This window comes from Bufo gargarizans, chromosome 5 (assembly GCF_014858855.1).
Source record: "Bufo gargarizans isolate SCDJY-AF-19 chromosome 5, ASM1485885v1, whole genome shotgun sequence".
NCBI classification, from domain to species: Eukaryota; Metazoa; Chordata; class Amphibia; order Anura; family Bufonidae; genus Bufo; species Bufo gargarizans.
In genome coordinates, this window is record NC_058084.1 from 331,175,902 (window position 1) to 331,196,000 (window position 20,099).

Consider the following 20,099-nt stretch of genomic DNA (forward strand, 5'->3'; position numbering starts at 1 on the left):
AGTATATCGCCTTGATTGACATCTCCTATTATACTGTGTATGCAGCACTTTCTCTGACCTATGTATCTCTATGGTTCCAGACTACAAGGCACGTGTAATCTGCTGCTGCAGCCATGCTCTTTTCCATCTGTGTTTACCGATCCAGCAGGCTGTTCCAGTCTGGTCCCATTAACTATAATGGAGTACGGCGGTGATCTGGCCTCAATCCAGCAAATATCTTGAGAAATGGACGGACAAATACCACTGCGTGCATGTCCAGCCGATTTTCGGAAGGCTATGCTGGCAGTGTGAGACAATGCCCCTTTTACATGGGCAGATTATTGGAACAGTTATCGTATCTTTTGGGCTGTTTCCATTGTACAGCAGGGGGTACCTTAATTATCGGAAATGAATGCTCGTACACTAGGTCCTGATAGTTGTACTCTCTAGATATGCCGCAGATTGTTTTCCTGGCACATAAAGTCACCGTATGTCGATATCACCACGTAAACAGGAACAAACAATGAATCTGTCTGGGGATGAATGATCGCAGTAACGAAGGGATGATTACTGCATGTAAATGCAGCTTCAACAAGCAGGCAATGATCAGGAAGAAATGGCTCATTCCCCTAAGTATCAGCCGTTCTTCTGCATTGTAGCCAAACATTAGTTATAAAAGTGAACGTTCATTGTGAGGGCATGTTCACATGGGGCAGATACACGCCAGATTTTGGTGCTGAATTTGCAGGCGGTAAAATTTTAAAAGAAATCTTCTGCAGAAGAATCATTTGAACATTGACCTTTGTGCCTGTTAATGTTGCAGATTCCACCCATTGCAAGGAAATCCATGACAAATCCATTTGTTTCCACCACTGTTTACCAATATTTTTCCATTTATTCACTCAGAGATTGTAACCTTAGGTGCACTAGTAAAAACTGTCATTTTTTCTATTAACAAATTCATGTCTCATATTACTCAGTGTTTTCTACTGCCTGTAAATTTTCTGTCCTTTGGAGAGATATGAGAGCAGCCTGGTCCTAAATGTGGTGACCCTCCGGTAGTGCAGGGAATATTAAAGAGGTTATCCAGGTAAAGATAATGATGAGCTATCCACAGGATAGGTCATCATTATCAAATTGGCCAGGGTCCGAGTCCCGACACTCCTGCCAATCTGCTGTTTCGGGGAGCCACAGCCCAAACCGGAGCTCTGGTGAGCACCAAGGGTTCCCGGCAGCTTACGAAGCACAGCGCCGTACATTGCATAGCGGCTGTGATGCAACTAGGCCATGTGACCGATGTACCATGATGTTACATGGCTAGGAAAAGACTGCGGCACTCACAGAGCACCAGTCTCTTCTATCAGCTGATCTGTGACGGCCAATAGCAGGCCGTGACGGGGACGAGCCTCCCTAGCTGAATCCAGACCTAATCATTCAGCTGAACCTAGGCCTAAACATTCAGCTGAACCTAGGCCTTAACATTCAGCTGAACCTAGGCCTTAACATTCAGCTGAATCCAGACCTAAACATTCAGCTTAATCCAGGCCTAAACAGTCAGCTAAATCCAGGCCTAAACATTCAGCTGAATCCAGGCCTAAACATTCAGCTGAATCCAGACCTAAACATTCAGCTGATTCCAGGCCTAAACATTCAGCTGATTCCAGGCCTAAACATTCAGCTGAATCCAGACCCTCCATCACATTAATCAATGCTGTTGATTTGTCATTGCTGAAACCGTCTTTTGTAAGCTGGAACACAAGAAGTATTTCCTAAAAGCTTGCAGATGTACCTTGTTTAATTGACGTAGTTGCATATAGCGTTATTGCACTTGGCGACACTAAATGAAACGAAAAGCCAAATGGCTAATAGTAATAACTCTTCCAGGATCCTAAGTCACTTTGTTTGTAGGGATAGCACGGAATCCTCACTCTCCACATGGCCATAAAGTGGCTTCATGTGTACCTCTGACCGACCTCTTTATATGTAATAGCACTCATGAACATCATCCCTCTGCAAAGCAGTCATTGTTACGGTGGTGAATGGGGGGAAACGCCCCACCGAACACCAACGTTTAACAGGAATAGTAACTAGGCCAGGACACCCGGAAAAGGGAGCAAGTAACCTCCTAAAGCATTCCTAATCCTCGCCCTGACTCCTATCCGTATGAGCGGACCCAGATGGTAGGAGGAACCTCGGGCCCTACTAACCCTAAAGATCCCTGGAAAAGTGACAGGACTGAGACAACCTTTTCTTCCAAGACACGGATGATTACGTGTCTCCCACCAGCCTAGATGCAATGAAAGGGGAAGACAAAACAAACTGTCATATTCCAGAGCGGGTTCACCTAACCCCTAGAACATTCCACAACGAAAGGAATCCCCAACAGGCACATATAAAGAGAAGACAGAACCAAAACTGGATCGGCAGGTAAGAACTCAGTGGCAAATAATACCCACTGGGTCAAGGGCTCCGGCATCCAAGGCTCTTACCTGCCGCAACTACAGGAAGGAAATCCAGCACAACAGTAACTGCCCAGACCCCCATGCGGACAGGATGCGTGGCAGCCACAGGCAGAGCGGCACAATGACTTGTTGTTCCCCCTCTGGGGAACCCAGGAGCCCTCTCACCGAAGGCACAGACAGGGGAAATGTCTAGCATCCATGCAGGGCTATACACACCAGAAACAGACCAGACATGGAACAACAACTAGACATAACAACACAAACTCTGAACATAACCCACACCACACATAGAATAGGGAATGTAGGGTAGAAGACATAGAGGAGACATTGATGTCTCACTAAGTGGCCCTCAATAACTGCGCAGATGGAATACCCAGGACAGGAGCATAGCTCCAGCACCAACATAGGCTGGAGGACAACAAAACTCCAGGCTACCAGCCACAGGCAATATAAGCACCTAGTGACCAAACCCAGCCAGGTAGTTAACCCCACAAGTGCCAGACAGGGAAGGGAAACAAACCTAAAAGGAGAAGTGTACACACATGCTGCATAAACTACATGTTGCCCCAGGCAACCAGCATGCACGGCAAACGTGTCACGGCAAACAATACAGAGACCAAGACACAGCCGTGACGGTCACTGAGCGGGTCTTTACTAAGATGTGTACCCATGAAAACCATATTTAATTGAGGGTGGGTTCACATCTGTGTTCTGGATTCCGTTATGGCTTTCCGTTATAAAATGGTTATAACGAAAAAAGAAAACGTAATCAGTAAGACGGAAGGACGTATCCGTTATGCTGCCCCTAGACTTGTATTATGACGGAATGCAAAACGGAAGGCATTCCATTTTGCTTTTCGTCTTAATAGAAGTCTATGGGGAAGCATAACGGATCCGCCTGGTTTCCGTTATGCAGAACGGAGAAAAAAGTCCTGTCGAAATCCGTTATGCTTCCCTATAGACTTCTATTAAGACAGATCAAAACAGAATGCCTCTAAAGGCTTCCGTTTTGACTTCCGTCTTATGGATTCCGTTACTTTCCGTGTTATAACGGAAAGCCATAACGGAATCCAGAACGCAGATGTGTACCCACCCTAACATTGGTTTAAAATTCAGTGCAAATTTTTGGATAAAACTTTATAGTGGCTGAAGCAGATCCCTGTCTTGCTACTAGTGGTAGGTCAGAGGCTTGCTGCATACGCAGAGCTCTGCGTCAGGAAAACGGAGCTCTGACTGCTATGTAGTGGCTATGTCTATGGCTCTGTATAGCAGCTCTTGACACAAAACGGCAGGATATTTTTAATACAGATTACTTGCAAAGTTGATATATTTTTCATTTGAGATGCATTGGAGCAATAAATAAATTGGCTGCTCATGTAGCATGGTTAACACAAGTGGACCCTGTGGTCATGAATGGGATGCTTTCAAGGATGCTCATTTTAGGGAGGCTGCTATCTGGCATACCTCTACTGTAGATAAACTGCCCTGCAAACCATTTCTGTGGATTGGACAGGGGAGGGTTGTGCAGTGTGTGCTCAATGGCTAGACCCTATGGCTGTCTATATCTGTCCCATGATGTATTTCAAACTACATAGAACTGTAATAAATTTCTTGTAATAAAAATATATGAATACGTTCCGCAGTAGCAGTTCAGCATATGTTTTAGGGGCAGTGGAGTGTAATTACCGCTTCTTCTCCCATTCAAGTAAGGAGAGTTCATAAATATCATGTAACCGGACAACCCCTTTAATTGATACGATCTCTTTAAAATTGGGTCTGGAAATGGGCGTAGAAGGACGTTAAGTCCAAGTGTTTAAAAAAAATAAAAAAAGGGTGAACAGCAAATAACAGATTTAGTACTCGTCACCTTTTCAATCCCCTGCCGATCCTCCACACCATTCTTTCTTTTCAGATTGCCAATGATGGCATACCAGCACATAACCACTGCAGCCAGTGGCCTCAGCGGGCTTGTGCCATACTACTGGCATCACCAAGTGAGGCCAGCGACTTGACGGGGTTGTCCCGTTTCGCAATATTGATGAGCTATCCTCAAGACAAGTCATCAATATCAGATTAGTGGGGGTCTGGCTCCTAGCACCCCTGCTGATCGGCTGTTTTTAGTGGCGGTGGAGTGGAATTAAAGCTTCTCCCATTCAAGTAAGGAGAGGTCATCAATGTCATGTATTTTTTATCTTTATAGTTCTTTTGCCAATATTAGATTTTGTTTGTTTCATATTTGCTGATTTATTTACAGCGATTATTAATATGACAGGTAAATTACGTGTTCTGTGCTTAGATTTAGATACTTGACTAAACATTTATGTTGATTGTCTAGTGATCTAGAAATTAGAATGATGATGGAGAATTGAAAGACTCTTCTGGATGAGAAGCGCTGATTAGCGTTTTACAAGTGATTTGCGATAGATAAGTGAGGATGACTTGGTTTAGGAAAATAACTTTTAATGAAGATGTAATAAAGGAAGCTCCAAAAATACCAGGTGTCCTTGAAGGACTATTTAGTGATCTTCTTGATTTCACTTTGCTTAGTTGTTTACTGTTTCTATAGTTTTATATTCGGACCATAATTTTATATTGAGTATAATTTTCTATTATAACTTAAAGGCTACCTTTAATTCGGAATGCATGGGGATATGCCTGATCAGTTCTTTTCCGGTATAGAGCCCCTGTGACGGAACTCTATGCCGGAAAAGAAAAACGCTAGTGTGAAAGTAACCTTAAAGGATAACTGTCGTATATATATATATTTTTTTGGGGTATTGGATTGTGGTGATTAATATCTCCTTGGTGGCCCTATTTCAACTTTTCACTGTGTATTCAATTACCCCTTAATTCCACATTTTTGTTCCCTGTACTGCATGGATGTCAAACTCATGGCCCTCCAGATGTTGCAAAACTACAACTCCCATCATTCCCTGATAGCTGTAGTATGCCCAGGCATGATGGGAGTTGTAGTTTTGCAACAGCTGGAGGGCCACGAGTTTGACATCCCTGCTGTACTGCCTACTTTTACCTGTGCTTAAAATAGGGTTGCTAGGCATGGTCCGTCTATGTGTTGAAGGACGGAGGACGCAGAAGCAGGCTGCGTGCAAGGTCACATTCCTGACAGCCAGGGACTGTAAGTAAATGATTAAAGCCAGGTCCTCCCCAGCAGCTGATAACAGTGCCTGGGCTGTGTGCACTTCTCCCTGTTCCTGCGCTTGGCAGACGCTCCCTCACTCAGCACACTGGGACAATGCAGAGTTGAACCAGCGCACAACAGTGAAGGGAGATCTGCCATCTGCTCAGTGTATAAATGAAAGCAACATGTGGTAAGAGGACCCCTTTGTGCTGCAGGAGATTAACCCTTTAGGGGGAGGGCTCTGGTTGCTGACACTTTTGGGGGGCTATTGTTACTGGCTAGTGAGGGCAGGCGGGATTAGCCTCAGGGTGAGGGCAGTGGCGGCCATCTTAACTGAATAGTGAAATTGCAGTTTTATGCAGACTGGTTGCTAAGGGCTGAATCTTATTAAATATGGGGTAAGTCAGTCTAATAGGAACTGATTCTGGAATATCATGTTATTAGTAACTACATATATGAAAATTGAAATTAGGGTCTAAATGTGACAGTTATCCTTTAAATAAGTGTCTACGACCTTGTAGTTTAGAGATAAGGGTTATTAGATAACCCTTTGTGACAGAACAGCTCAATATTTTTTAATAAAAAAAAAATTGAAAAAAATTTTTTTAGCCCCAAATGAGTAAAATGCAATCATAAAATTTTTTTCCCCCAAAGATGTACAAAGCCTTTAAACCTTTGCACACTGGGTGAACGGACCATTTGGACAATGTCTATGGCCCGTGACTAGAAGGGGCCCATATTCCTTCAGTCAGATGGAATACTCGTTGCCTTTTAAAGTAGTTTTCAAAATAAAAGGCCCCATACACAATAGTGTACTGACAGCCGAAGATGCTGTTTTTGGCAGGAACGGCCGACAATCTAATATATAGGCAGGGTTCAGCCGACACCTTTAGAAGTTGTATGTATAATTCTTCTAGCAGGATGGCCTGTTCCCAGTGCAGAGGTGACCATGTATGTGCTGCTCATCCAGGATGTAGTGGTCAGAACTGTGCTGATCAGTACGATGTGACTTGTGTAATCAGTGCGTCATATATTTCTTTAAAGGGGTTTTATATTTAAAGGTACAGTTACAGGTACTACACTGTCAACTTGAAGGGGTTCTCTGAGACCAGGAGCCCTTTTTGATATGTGCAGTCTAGGTGCAAGTGTTAAAGATTCACCTGTCACCGTGTAACGGTTCCTGCACCAAGCTCTCTTTTCCTCAACTTCTTATTCCTGCTCGACTGGTAGAATGGCATGCCGTCTACATAGACATCACCTCTGCCGGCCAACAATGGCCTCAGCATTGTCCTACCTGATTGTCTGGCAGCGGTGGCATGCATGAACACAGCATATCAGACTTCCAGGCCACCAGAGACTGGTAGTGAAGGAGAAGGTAGCTTGGGGGCTGGAACCGGAGATTAGGGATAGGTAAGTCTTTTTTTTGTTAACCCTTGCACTCAGCCTGCACAGATAAAAGGCGGTTCCCAGTCTTGGAGATTTACACATTTCGCCATACGGTTTTGCAGGCTTTAGCAGCTAGAGAACTGTGATCAGCTGTTCATCATTTCAAAGGGAATTTCTCCTCGCTAGACAATAAGAGGACACATACTTCTTTGCATGGTTTAAATGAATTCTGGAGAAGAAAAAATCCTTTTGCTACAATTCTGTCACAAATTGTCGCAAAAATAGATCACATAGACGCAGATTTACTAATGTATCTGCACCAAAAATCTGTCTAAAAAGTGGCGCAAACTGGCACGCTTTGGCACATCTCAGGTTTTTAAACAGAGTTTTGGCTCAGACAGATTAGTAAATCAGGGCCATAGTGTGCCCTGATCAGAATACCTGCCTATGCATTAGATTATCATTGGCCGACTGTCCAGTGTATATGGGGGCCTCCTGGAAGAAGGACTGGGCAAGTTAAATGTTAAAGGATAACTTTATTTTCATAAAAAAAATAGATTTTAGCATATGTTACTACTGCAGCAGCATTATGCATAAAGCAATCTTTAGTCTCTTCACTTACCACTGTTTTCCTTGAGTTTTCCCATTAGTTACTGCTGTTTTTAATCCTATATTATGAGGATCTTCTCAAGATGGCTTCTCTGCCAGTTCTCTGAGGCCAAAACTGCATTCCCTCAGGTCACATACAAACTTGCTGTAGCCAGCAGCTTTCTGCCAGCCAATCAGATTGGATTACTGAGAGACACGCCTCCTCACTCTGAAGCCTAATGCAGGCATGCAGTGTGAAGGACCGCCCCTCTGTCTTCTGTTTACACTAAAGGGAAGACAGACAAGCCCTAGCAATGGTCTTTTTAGGGCTCTTTCACACTTGCGTTCTTTTCTTCCGGCATGGAGTTCCGTCATCGGGGCTCTATGCCGGAAGAATCCTGATCAGTTTTATCCTAATGCATTCTGAATGGAGAGAAATCCGTTCAGGATGCATCAGGATGTCTTCAGTTCAGGACCGGAACGTTTTTTGGCCGGAGAAAATACCGCAGCATGCTGCGCTTTTTGCTCCGGCCAAAAATCCTGAACACTTGCCGCAAGGCCGGATCCGGAATTAATGCCCATTGAAAGGCATTAATCCGGATCCGGCCTTAAAGGGGTTGTCCGGGTTCAGAGCTGAACCCGGACATACCCTTATTTTCACCCCGGCAGCCCTCCTGAGCCTGGCATCGGAGCATCTCATGCTCCGATGCGCTCCCGTGCCCTGCGCTAGATCGCGCAGGGCACGGGCTCTTTTGTTTTCAATAACACACTGCCGGGCGGTAACTTCCGCCCAGCAGTGTGTTCGGTGACGTCACCGGCTCTGAGGGGCGGGCTTTAGCTCTGCCCTAGCCGTTTTACTGGCTAGGGCAGAGCCAAATCCCGCCCATCAGTGCCGGTGACGTCACCGGGGTTCCTGTTAGCCCCATAGAGAGCCCGGTACGTCACCGGAACTCAGGCAAATGCCTTTGCCCTGCGCGATTTAGCGCAGGGCAAAGGAGAGCATCGGAGCATGAACTGCTCCGATGCTCATGTCAGGGGGGCTGCCGGGGTGAAAATGGAGGGATGTCCAGGTTCAGCTCTGAACCTGGACAACCCCTTTAAGCTAAACTTCGTTTCGGCGCATTGCCGGATCCGACGTTTAGCTTTTTCTGAATGGTTACCATGGCTGCCGGGATGCTAAAGTCCTGGCAGCCATGGTAAAGTGTAGTGTGGAGCAGGGGAGCAGTATACTTACCGTCCGTGCGGCTCCCGGGGCGCTCCAGAGTGACGTCAGGGCGCCCCACGCGCATGGATGACGTGATCGCATGGCACGTCATCCATGCGCATGGGGCGCTCTGACGTCATTCTGGAGCGCCCCGGGAGCCGCACGGACTGTAAGTATACTGCTCCCCCGCTCCCCACTACTACTATGGCAACCAGGACTTTAATAGCGCCCTGGCTGCTATAGTAACATTGAAAGCATTTTGAAGACGGATCTGTCTTCAAATGCTTTCAGTTCACTTGCGTTTTTCCAGATCCGGCGTGTAATTCCGGCAAGTGGAGTACACGCCGGATCCGGACAACGCAAGTGTGAAAGAGGCCTAAGGGAGCAGTGGAAAGGGACAGAGGACATTAATGAAAGCAGTTATTATAAGGTAATTACAGATCTTTTGACAGTCACTGACAGACTAACTCAGGTATACATGCCTAGCTGTAATAAACTTGCAAATAAAAAAAATATATAACAGTTATCCTTTAATGCCCGATGATTTTGTTCATGCAGGAGATAAGCTGCCATCCTAGGTGTTCGGCAGCAGTTTTCTCCCCATTGGAGACATACATGTGCTCAGCTAAACCAAGCACCTATGTGTATGGAGGAGTTGGGAGGAATAGCTGTCGGCCACACAAGCGTCGCTATTGAAGGTGTATTTCGAAGCCAAAATCAGAAGCAGATCATAAAAGCAGAGAAAGTATTGACGAGAGAGAGTCCTTTTTGAATTCCTCTAGGTTTCAGCTTCCAAAACTGCAGCAAGACACCAGAACGTGCCCATTGCTCCCCGTACCCCAACTGACTGTATCATAGTGATTTATGACACAGTCAGTTCATATCTGATGGCGGACCTATTGTAATGTACACATATGATACTACAACTCCCATCATGCAAACATGTCCGGCTGTTAGTCTAACTCCCATAGAAGTGAATGAAGCACTCTGGGAGTTGTAGTTTCTGAACAGCTGGAGTGCCGGGGGTTGGTGACCGTCGACCAGATCTGCACTTACCGTATCACAAATGACCATGATACAGTCAGTGCGGCTCGGGAGATGCGGCAGACACGCAGATCATGTCGTGTGAATCAGCCCTGAGTGGGATAAATACGCCATTATAGGAGACATCTGGGAGGTTGAGTATGGATAAGATATTATGCCTCTTTGTCTGCATGCTGCCCATAAAATCTTACATTTTTCTGAACACATGGTGAGATGAAGAAGGATTTGGCTGCTTTCTTACTTTTTTGCTAACACGTCATAATTTGAAGTTGCATGAATACATTTCCATGGTTGTATCTAGGCTCTCCTTTGTCTCATGTACTTCATCTCTCCACACGTCATCTTTCCTTCCTTGTGGTGGTGTAGATGAAGGCTAATGGGAGATGTAGATCCCTTGAGGAAATTTGTTTTTGGTCATCTACTAACATTTGACAGTATCTGGTCGGCATATATCTGCCTCCATTGTATTTCTATTATTCCGGATAAGCTTCTATTATTCTATTTTCTATGATTATGGCATTTAACAGACATAGATGCTTGTTCAGTCGTACTAATACGTCTTAGACTTTTCCCCCACATTTATCAGTGCAGTGAGTGCTGTGAATGGCGCGGGCAGCGGAGCGATGCTGTCTGTGCCTGAAATAACAGCAGGGGAGAAGTTGGACAGACTCCACCGACTATGATGGGATCCGTTCGGGATCCTGTCTCTTTAGGCTACTTTCACACTAGCGTTATTCTTTTCCGGCATTGAGTTCCGTCCTAGGGGCTCGTTACCGTAAAAGAACTGATCAGTTTTATCCCCATGCATTCTGAATGGAGAGTAATCCGTTCAGGGTGCATCAGAATGTCTTCAGTTCAGTCTTGTTGACTTTTCAGGACGGAGACAATACCGCAGCATGCTGCGGTTTTATCTCCGTCCAAAATTCCGGAACACATGCAAAAACGGTTCCGGCATTGCGGTCTGCACATGTTCTGACTGCAAAATATGTGAAAAAAAAAATTCCGGATCCGTTTTTCTAGATGACACCGGAAAGACAGATCTGGCATTTAAATGCATTTGTCATACGGATCAGGAACCTGATGTGCATACGTTTTGACGGATCCAGCACGCAGTTCCGGCGACGGAATCCGGAATCCTCTGCCACAAGTGTGAAAGTACGTATCGAACACAAAAGTGCTGCATATTAGGCTTTTTTGTCTGGTCTTTCGACAGAATCTGCAACAGAGGCTCCAGACGCAGCCTCCAACGCAGATGCGAGCGAGTGCAGGCCTACGTATTATGTATTTGAATTACCCCAACTTTCGTACTCCTCTTCAAAAATGGTCAGAGGAGTATTTTTGCTCTTCTGCAAAAAACGTAGTGCGACCTCTGGTCAACAGTATGAAGCAGGGACTGCTAGAGTTAGAGGCTGCAGATCACAGAGTGCAGGGCACGTGTGGAGCAACACCGGCCTGTGGACGGACCTAGAGGAGACCCGAGCCTGCATTACTTTGGATGTCATGGACTGATTACTTGTCCCGGCTGCGATCCGGCCTTACTGAACTGTTAGGCTACTTTCACACTAGCGTTCGGGCGGATCCGTTCTGAACGGATCCGCTCATATTAATGCAGACGGAGGCTCCGTTCAGTACGGATCCGTCTGCATTAATAACTTTAAAAAAATTCGCAAGTGCGCAAGTGCGAAAGTAGCCTGCGCGGATCCGTTCAGACTTTCAATGTAAAGTCAATGGGGGACGGATCCGCTTGAAGATTGAGCCACATTGTGGCATCTTCAAACGGATCCGTCCCCATTGACTTACATTGAAAGTCTGGACGGATCCGCACGGATCCGCACGCCTCCGAACGGCCAGGCGGACACCCGAACGCTGCAAGCAGCGTTCAGCTGTCCGCCTGTCCGTGCGGAGGCGAGCGGAGCGGAGGCTGAACGCCGCCAGACTGATGCAGTCTGAGCGGATCCGCCTCCATTCAGACTGCATCAGGGCTGGACGGCTGCGTTCGGGTCCGCTCGTGAGCTCCTTCAAACGGAGCTCACGAACGGAAACCCGAACGCTAGTGTGAAAGTAGCCATAGTTTGCTGGAACAAGCAATAAACCGTATTGAAGTGACTTTGTTGTGTCCCTGGTCGTAGGAGCCCACGGCATTACAATATATATATATATGTTATTCATTTCTTATTGTTATGTATTACTGGTAGTGAATGTTTCAGAGAATTGACCTGCTTCTCATATCTTGCATATTTCAGCTGAAGAAGTGGAAAGACTGGCTGCAATGCGCTCCGAGTCCCTAGTGCCTGGCACCCACACTCCACCCATCAGGCGAAGAAGTAAATTCGCCACTTTAGGAAGACTTTTCAAGCCTTGGAAATGGAGAAAGAAAAAAAGTGAAAAGTTCAAGCAGACGTCTGCAGGTAAATGCTTTTATTTAATCATTGTGTTCAAGTGTCAGCTCTCCGGACTTGTGATCTTTCTTAGAATTCTTCTTTATGCTGTGCCGCTGTTATTCCCCCTGGAAATATATGAATCAATGGTGTTACCATTACCCTTGTCACTGGTGTGTTTCCCCTCACATTATGACACTGTCCAGTCAGTGCTTCCACTGAAAAGGGAAATTATTACGTTGAATTGTTAGTTGAATCTTATATTTGCAAGAGGAATAACAATGGAACAGTGCCCCCTGAACTGATGTGAATCCACTTACCAGTTGAATTGGTCGGCTGCTCAGTGCAGTATACAGGAGATCCTAAATGTCAGCAAGTCAGTATTGTGGAATGCATTAGCAGCCCACCCCAAACCATGCGTCCAGGGGCTTCATAGGGTGATCCTTTATAGACACCCTGTAAATCGTATTCATCATGTTACTGTCAGATTAACCTAAAGCCACATCTCAGCTCAATGGATTTAATTGGTTTCGATGAAGCGCAGTAGGAGATAAGGCCTTAGGGCTCACGCACACAAACTTTTTTTGCGTTCCATATACGGGCCGTATTTTGATTCCATATACGGAACCATTAATTTCAATGGGTCCGCAAAAGATGCGGACAGCACTCTGTGTGCTGTCCGCATCCGTTGCTCCGTTCCGTGGCCCCGCAAAAATGATGAGGCATGTCCTATTCTTGTCCGTTTTGCGGACAAGAATAGGCATTTCTATAATGGGCCTTCTGTTCCGTTCCGCAAATTGCGGAAGGCACATGGGCGGCATCCGTTGCGGACCGCAAAAAACAGCACGTTCGTGTGCATGAGCCCTCAGTGAATCAAGGACGTGTGCTGGTTATGTTGTCCACGGACCGCTCACGTATCCATTGGCTCTGATGTATTCACACATCAGTGGTTTGCTGTGGACCGTGGGTCTGTGGTAACACCACGAAAGCATGCCCTTTTTTCTCTGTGATTATGAACCCCTTATGCACATATAGTCTATGCATCCTTGAAAACCACAGACACCACATTTGCGTTTAGAGGAACAGCCAGAGTTCACCAGCATAGCCAATTAATGGCGTGAACCACCGGATCCCCATTGAGTATATTAGGATCCGATCTGGCTGCTTTCTGGCAGAAATGCCAGCTTTCAGTCAGACAAAAAGTCGTGCATGGAAGCAGGCATTTCTACCAAAAAGGAGCCAGATCCCAATGTAGTCCATGGGGATCCGGTGGTTCCCAGCATTATCTGGTGAACTCTGGCAGGCAGTTCCTCTGCTGGAGCAGCCTGCCATATCTGTGGACGAAGATGTGAACCTAGAATAAGTAGCTCTTTCTTTACTCCTTTTTAGTTAGTTCTCCAGTTTTTACATGAATTTGTTGGCGTTTCCACTTTTTATTGGGCATTTTTGCCTGTCTACTGATTACTTGATTTTTCTTCTTATTTCACCATCATAGTTGCTAACATTGTCTTAGCACGTCCCGCCAGTGACATCTGCCTCCTCGATAATAAGAGGGTTGCATTCATTTATGAGGTTCATATTTCATTTTGAGGAAAAACAGATATGTAAAATATGATTTCGTTCCATGTACATTCTGGATTTCTCTCACTCCCAGCAATAAAGGGAGGTATCCTCATCCACAAATACGGACAAGATCTCGCTGACGAAGCCTCAAAATACTGATGTGTGCATGGCCCCACTTGAATGAGTCAGTGTGCTATCCGTGAAAACAGCAGATGTCACACTGAAAAGAAATATGGTTGTGTGCGTGAGCTCTTAAAGTGCTCTTAGCGCTCAATTGTGGATCCGCAAAACGCAGATGCTGCCCCCGTGCATTCTGCAATTTGCCCATAATTAAAATGCCTATTCTTGTCTGCAAAACGGACAAGAATAGGACATGTTCTAGTTTTTTGCGGGGCCACGGAAGGTAGCAACGGATGCGGACAGCACACGGAGTGCTGTCCCCATCTTTTGCAGCCCCATTGAAGTGAATGGGTCCGCAATGCGAACCCAAACAACGTTCTTGTGCATGAGCCCTTAGGTTGTTGTTTGTCTTGTGTTACTGCCTCCCAGTATGGTGTAACTGATTTTATGCTCGTTGGCAACATTATATTTCAGCTTGTTTTGTGTCAGCATTGAATTCATTGCACTTTTGTCTCTTTTGAGTCAGTATCGACTGCGTTGAGTTGCTTCTCCGTTTCGAGTTTATCCCATTGTTATTATTTTTAGATGTTTCTTTTTGCAAGCGTTCATTTGCATACTTGTAGAAGAAAAAATCTTGCCTTTTCCTTCGTTCTACTGGCAACAACATCAAAACATCTGCTAAAAAAAAAAGTAATGTCTTAAAATCTCGCTATTTGAACCGCAGATGTCAAGGATTGCAAGTAAAAGCTGTTATTATGTATAATAATGGAATAGTCCTCATTCTAGTCATGGAAAGAATATAATATTTGTATTGTTAGCAGGTTATGAATGCAGTATAGAACATGTGGGCAGCACGGTGGCTCAGTGGTTAGCCTAGCAGCGCTGGGGTCCTAGGTTCGAATCCGACTAAGGGCAACATCTGCATGGAGTTTGTATGTTCTCCCCGTGTTTGTGTGGGGTTCCTCCCACACTCCAAAGACGTACTCATAGGGACCTTAGATTTTGGGCCCCATTGGGGACAGTTGGTTGCTAATGTCTGTAAAGCGCTGCAGAATATAGTAGCGCTATATAAGTGCAGAAATTAATAAAATATGGGGGACTGTACTAACAGTGAAGCTTTTGATATCCCTAATATGGGATAATTGATGGTCATCTCATTTATTTATTTATTTATTTATTTTTTTGCCTTGCTCTGGATCAACATAGTGGGATTATAGTTTGGACTTGTTGAACCGGTAACTTTTTTTTATCAGAAACGTTCCTGTTTGAGGAGTATTTATGGTATTGTTGCAGGTTTATGAGGAATTTGTAATCTATTTCCAATACTTCAAGGGGATGTCCACTTTCTGGCTACTTGTGACCAAAGATGAGTGAGCATATAATATAGCTTACTAATATAGCCTGTGTATATATTATGTCCCGTTTGCTATACTTCATAAGCCATACCCCCATCCATAAGATGGCCGCTGATGGAGGGTCACGTGACCAGACATCACTCCATCTCCTCCATTCTAACACACTACACTAAACTCCCAACAGTAAAGTGCCGATGGCAGATGTAGTGTATTTAAATGAAGAAGACATCACATGGAGGTGATTTGATTGGTCACATGACCCTTCATCGGGAGCCATTTTATGGACAAGACCTCTGTGTGGACAGCACAAATGACTTGGCAAACAAGGGGGCATGAAATACAGAATATGCCACAGAATTTCAACAAAGGCTATGTTAGTAAGTGCTGTATAATCAACTTTCACACACATTGGTCAGCAGTAAGAAAGTGGCCAAGGGGTCACATAGCTGTGGTTGACCCAAGTTTTATATTTTTCTTAATATGCAAATTAGGCATTTGGTGCAATTAGGGCGTCACCGTTGTTTTTGTTGCACCAAAGCTCCAGTCATTTCTGTGGCCAGTCACTCCCTAACCACATTGATTGACAGGGCCAGGCAGTGGCAGAGCAGCCAGGGAAGGGCTGACCACACAAAGGAGTTTAGCTTGGGTGCAACAGTGATGCCCTCATTGCACAGTAGCCTGATTTGCATATTACGAAAAAAGTATTGTGGTAACTCGGGAACGGAGGCTCAGATCAACAAAAGAAAAACAGCGTTTTATACAGGTGATCCAGAGCGATGTGTCTATGCAAACAGTTTGATAGGGATGTCACTGGTGACTGATTCCCATAAAAAATTATTTGCAGTATATTATGAATATGAATATGTTTTTAATTGGCAGAGATATTGTTATAATAAAAAAAAGTTATACTTGCCACTCTGAGGGATGTTGCTTCTCAGCTTTTTAGTTCTGACTGCAACAGTGAAGTACTGGTATCGGTGACTGCTGCAGCCAATCACTAGTATAGCAGTCTCATGCCATGTACCGCTGCGGTCAGTGATTGGCTACCACAGTCTCTTGTCTGCCACTGAAAACATTACTCCACAGCTGCAGTGGCAGGCAGGAGACGAGTGGTGGTGCTGGAGCGGAAGGACACCAGGAGGTAGGTATATATTTATTTTATTATTATAACATTCTCCTGGCCGACTTAGAAAAAAGACATCTAGGACAAAAATCCTATTAACCTATCACAGCTGCAGACTTCTTGTGTGTTTTCTGCGTATTTGCATGGATCTTCTCCAAACATTCAGAGGCATGTTAGCTATATACCAGCACAATTATAATACAGCAGACAGGTTTCTCCTGTCCTTCATAATGGACAGATGATTTGTGGTACGGGAGGCTTCGCAAGTCTGAATAAGTGGGGTTAGTGATATTTTCAGGAAAGAGGAAGCTATGTATATGGGCCACTTATTGTATATCATATTTCATTTTTCAGCTTGACTTGTTTATATTTCTGTAAGTCCTGTTCTTATTTATTACCCAACCTACAACACGGCTATACTGGTCTCAGACATAGGGGAGCCATGATGCATTTATTATTACCATACATACTAGATTTATGAATGCATTTTCTCCCATCTTTGTCGGCTACCTAAAATGTAGTTATTCAGGTTGTAAATTTCAGCGCTGTTAAATGTCAAATAAACCGTTGCACTCAGAGACATAATGATACCAGAATATTGGATTTATGGACTATTAGATACATAAAAAAAGTATAAAATAGTAAAATGAAGACATTTTACAGGAATGGATGCTGTTTTATTAGTGTGCAGTGCAAATAAATGAATTTTGTGCAGTCCTGCCGGTTTCACCGCAGCAAATCAGTGTCCTCAGCGGAAATTTCCTGGTGGGCCAATGCCCCAGGGGGCCACCCAAGTCAATTGGTGATGTGGTCTTAATAGTTTTGTGATACTCTCGCTCCCCAGGGTTAGCCTCCGCAGCATTCAAAGGAGCTATGGTTGGAGGAATAAGTCCAGACTTGGTAAAGTTTAACAGTTTTAGGCCTCATGCACACGACCGTTGTGTGCACCCGTGGCCGTTGTTCCGTTTTCCGTGATTTTCTGCTGACCTATTGACTTTCAATGGGTCCGTTGAAAACTCGGAAAATGCACCGTTTGTCATCCGCCTCCGTGATCCGTGTATCCTGTCCGTCAAAAAAATATGACCTGTCCTATTTTTTTGACGGACAACGGTTCACGGACCCATTCAAGTCAATGGGTCCGTGAAAGAACACGGATTCACACAAGATTGGCATCCGTGCCCGTGATCCTTGGCCGTAGGTTACTTTCATAGAGACGGATCCGAAGATCCGTCTGCATAAAAACTTTTTCAGAGCTGAGTTTTCACTTCGTGAAAACTCAGAACCGACAGTATATTCTAACACAGAGGCGTTCCTATAGTGATGGGGACGCTTCTAGTTAGAATATACAAAGAACTGTGTACATGACTGCCCGCTGCCTGGCAGCACCCGATCTCTTACAGGGGGCTGTGATCCGTACAATTAACCCGCACACTGGCCACCAATGTTCTTATTACAATAGAGGGAGGGAGGGGGGGCCGGGGGAGGCCGCACACTGGCCACCAATGTTATTAATGCAATAGAGGGAGGGAGGGGGGGTTCCGGGGGGGCCGCACACTGGCCACCAATGTTATTAATACAATAGAGGGAGGGAGGGGGGCCGGGGGAGGCCGCACACTGGCCACCAATGTTATTATTACAATAGAGGGGGGGCCGGGGGAGGCCGCACACTGTGCCACCAATGTTATTAATACAATAGAGGGAGGGAGGGGGGGGCCGCACTGGCCACCAATGATATTGAAACTGGGGAGGGAGGGGGGTCTGCCCCCTGCTGCCTGGCAGCCCTGATCTCTTACAGGGGGCTATGATACGCACAATTAACCCCTTCAGGTGCGGCACCTGAGGGGTTAATTGTGCTAATCACGGCCCCCTGTAAGAGATCAGGGGCTGCCAGGCAGCAGGGGGCAGTCATGTACACAGTTTGTAGTATATTCTAACTAGAAGCGTCCCCATCACCATGGGAACGCCTCTGTGTTAGAATATACTGTCGAATATGAGTTTTCACGATGTAACTCAAATCCGATGGTATTTTCTAACATAGAGGCGTTCCCATGGTGATGGGGACGCTTCAAGTTAAAATATACCATCGGATTGGAGAAAACTCTGATCAGATGGTATAAAGGGACTCCAGACTTTACATTGAAAGTCAATGGGGGACGGATCCGTTTGCAATTGCACCATATTGTGTCAACGTCAAACGGATCTGTCCCCATTGACTTGCATTAGGAAGACCCACGGACGAAAAAACGGTCACGGATCACGGACCAACGGAACCCCGTTTTGCAGACAGTGAAAAAATACTGTCGTGTGCATGAGGCCTTACTTGAATAAACTTGTATCCAGACAACATTTGATCTTTCTCTGGCTCCAGCAGGTTTTGAGGTGCACTAGTAGGTCAGCTCAAACACTTTACTTTGCCTTTCTGTTCTGTACTAAACTTTCTAGCAGTTCTGGTACCGCTGAGTGGGGTGCCTTTGGCCGTTGACCCCCTCGTAATACCCAGTCTATAAACTGAAAGGAGTCGTGGTGCTCTATGAGCTGCTTCCCCTGGAAGGCTCCTACTACAGGAGAGGGTAGCTCCCCTTCCCTTTGGAAGATCTGGGAGAGCCCATTCCTCCAAGAAGGAGGAGACAATGGAATGGTTAGTTCTATTCTACCTATAGCTCAAAGCCAGACACACTGCCACCTGCTGGTAAACCAAGCACAGTGCATGAAATACAATTAATAACACATATCACTTTCTGAAAAGAACTGTAAACAAAAAGTGTATCGGTGTCACACATTGGTTAGGCATTAGAGACAGTAGCAGGTGGTAGGAATGGTACTGCCTGCTCTGGGGTACTACACCGCTGACTGAGTACATAATGAGCTCTCAACAGTAATTAATGCTTTGAGAATCATGTACCCAACACATGCCCTCCTGAATTCAACTGCTGTGGCCCGCACCTCACCTCCTAAGCCCCCTGCTCAATAGACAACTGGAGGAGGAGGACAGAAGATAGTAGCTATTGATAGACATCACAGAGGGCCAGCTTTTGGGGCAGTATATTTTGCTAGACTGTGTTATTTGGTTCTGCTGGGTTGGTATTTTGCGCTATAGTATTGTTGACCCCGCCTACTTGTGTTGCCCGCCTTCTATTCATTTGTATCTGCCTACAAAATGGGTCCACTTTTCCAGGGCCACTTTAAGTTCCCAGTCCACCCCTGGTTGGCTGCATCAGTCACATGCTGTACACCACAGTGATGTGCAGGTGTACGAAACGTCAACGCTGCAACCAATCACGGTTCTCAGTGTTAGACCACTGAAGAGAGTGATTGGCTGCAGCAGTCATGAGCCGTGTATCGGCACATCACCACTGCAGTTGAAAGGATGGAACTGAGCTTGTGAAACCACCTCAGTGTGGTGGCCAGAGAACGAAGGAAATGAACAAACAGCAGATGGCGCTATACAGATGCATTTTGTTTAATAACTCAGAGGCTATACTACATTTTTGATTACATACAATTTCACGTGTGTGCAGATCGAGGTGTTGGTTTGAAAAAATGTAGAATATTCTTTTGTAGGACAACCCCTTTAAGCACTATCAAAACTGCTGATACATTTGCACAGGTAAAATGGCTGGAAAGAGGGAGTGGTGAAGTAACAATCCCCCACCCAAAAAAAAATAAGATGTGGCAAGTCAGAAAAATCAGAGGAAAAAAACAAAACCTAGTTTTTAGTCTCTCCTCACAATTTCTCTTTACTACATAATGTTATAACC

General features: G+C 45.2%; 1 protein-coding gene across 2 annotated transcripts in view; it reads left to right on the forward strand.

The window, feature by feature from the left end:
- PHACTR1 (phosphatase and actin regulator 1) overlaps positions 1–20,099 on the forward strand; it is a 310,321-nt gene that overhangs the window by 183,724 nt on the left and 106,498 nt on the right. For both annotated transcript variants that reach the window (XM_044295041.1, XM_044295040.1), the window contains exon 2: positions 12,046–12,210. In XM_044295041.1, the coding sequence (XP_044150976.1) occupies positions 12,046–12,210 (165 nt within the window). The remainder of the gene's footprint in view (positions 1–12,045; positions 12,211–20,099) is intronic.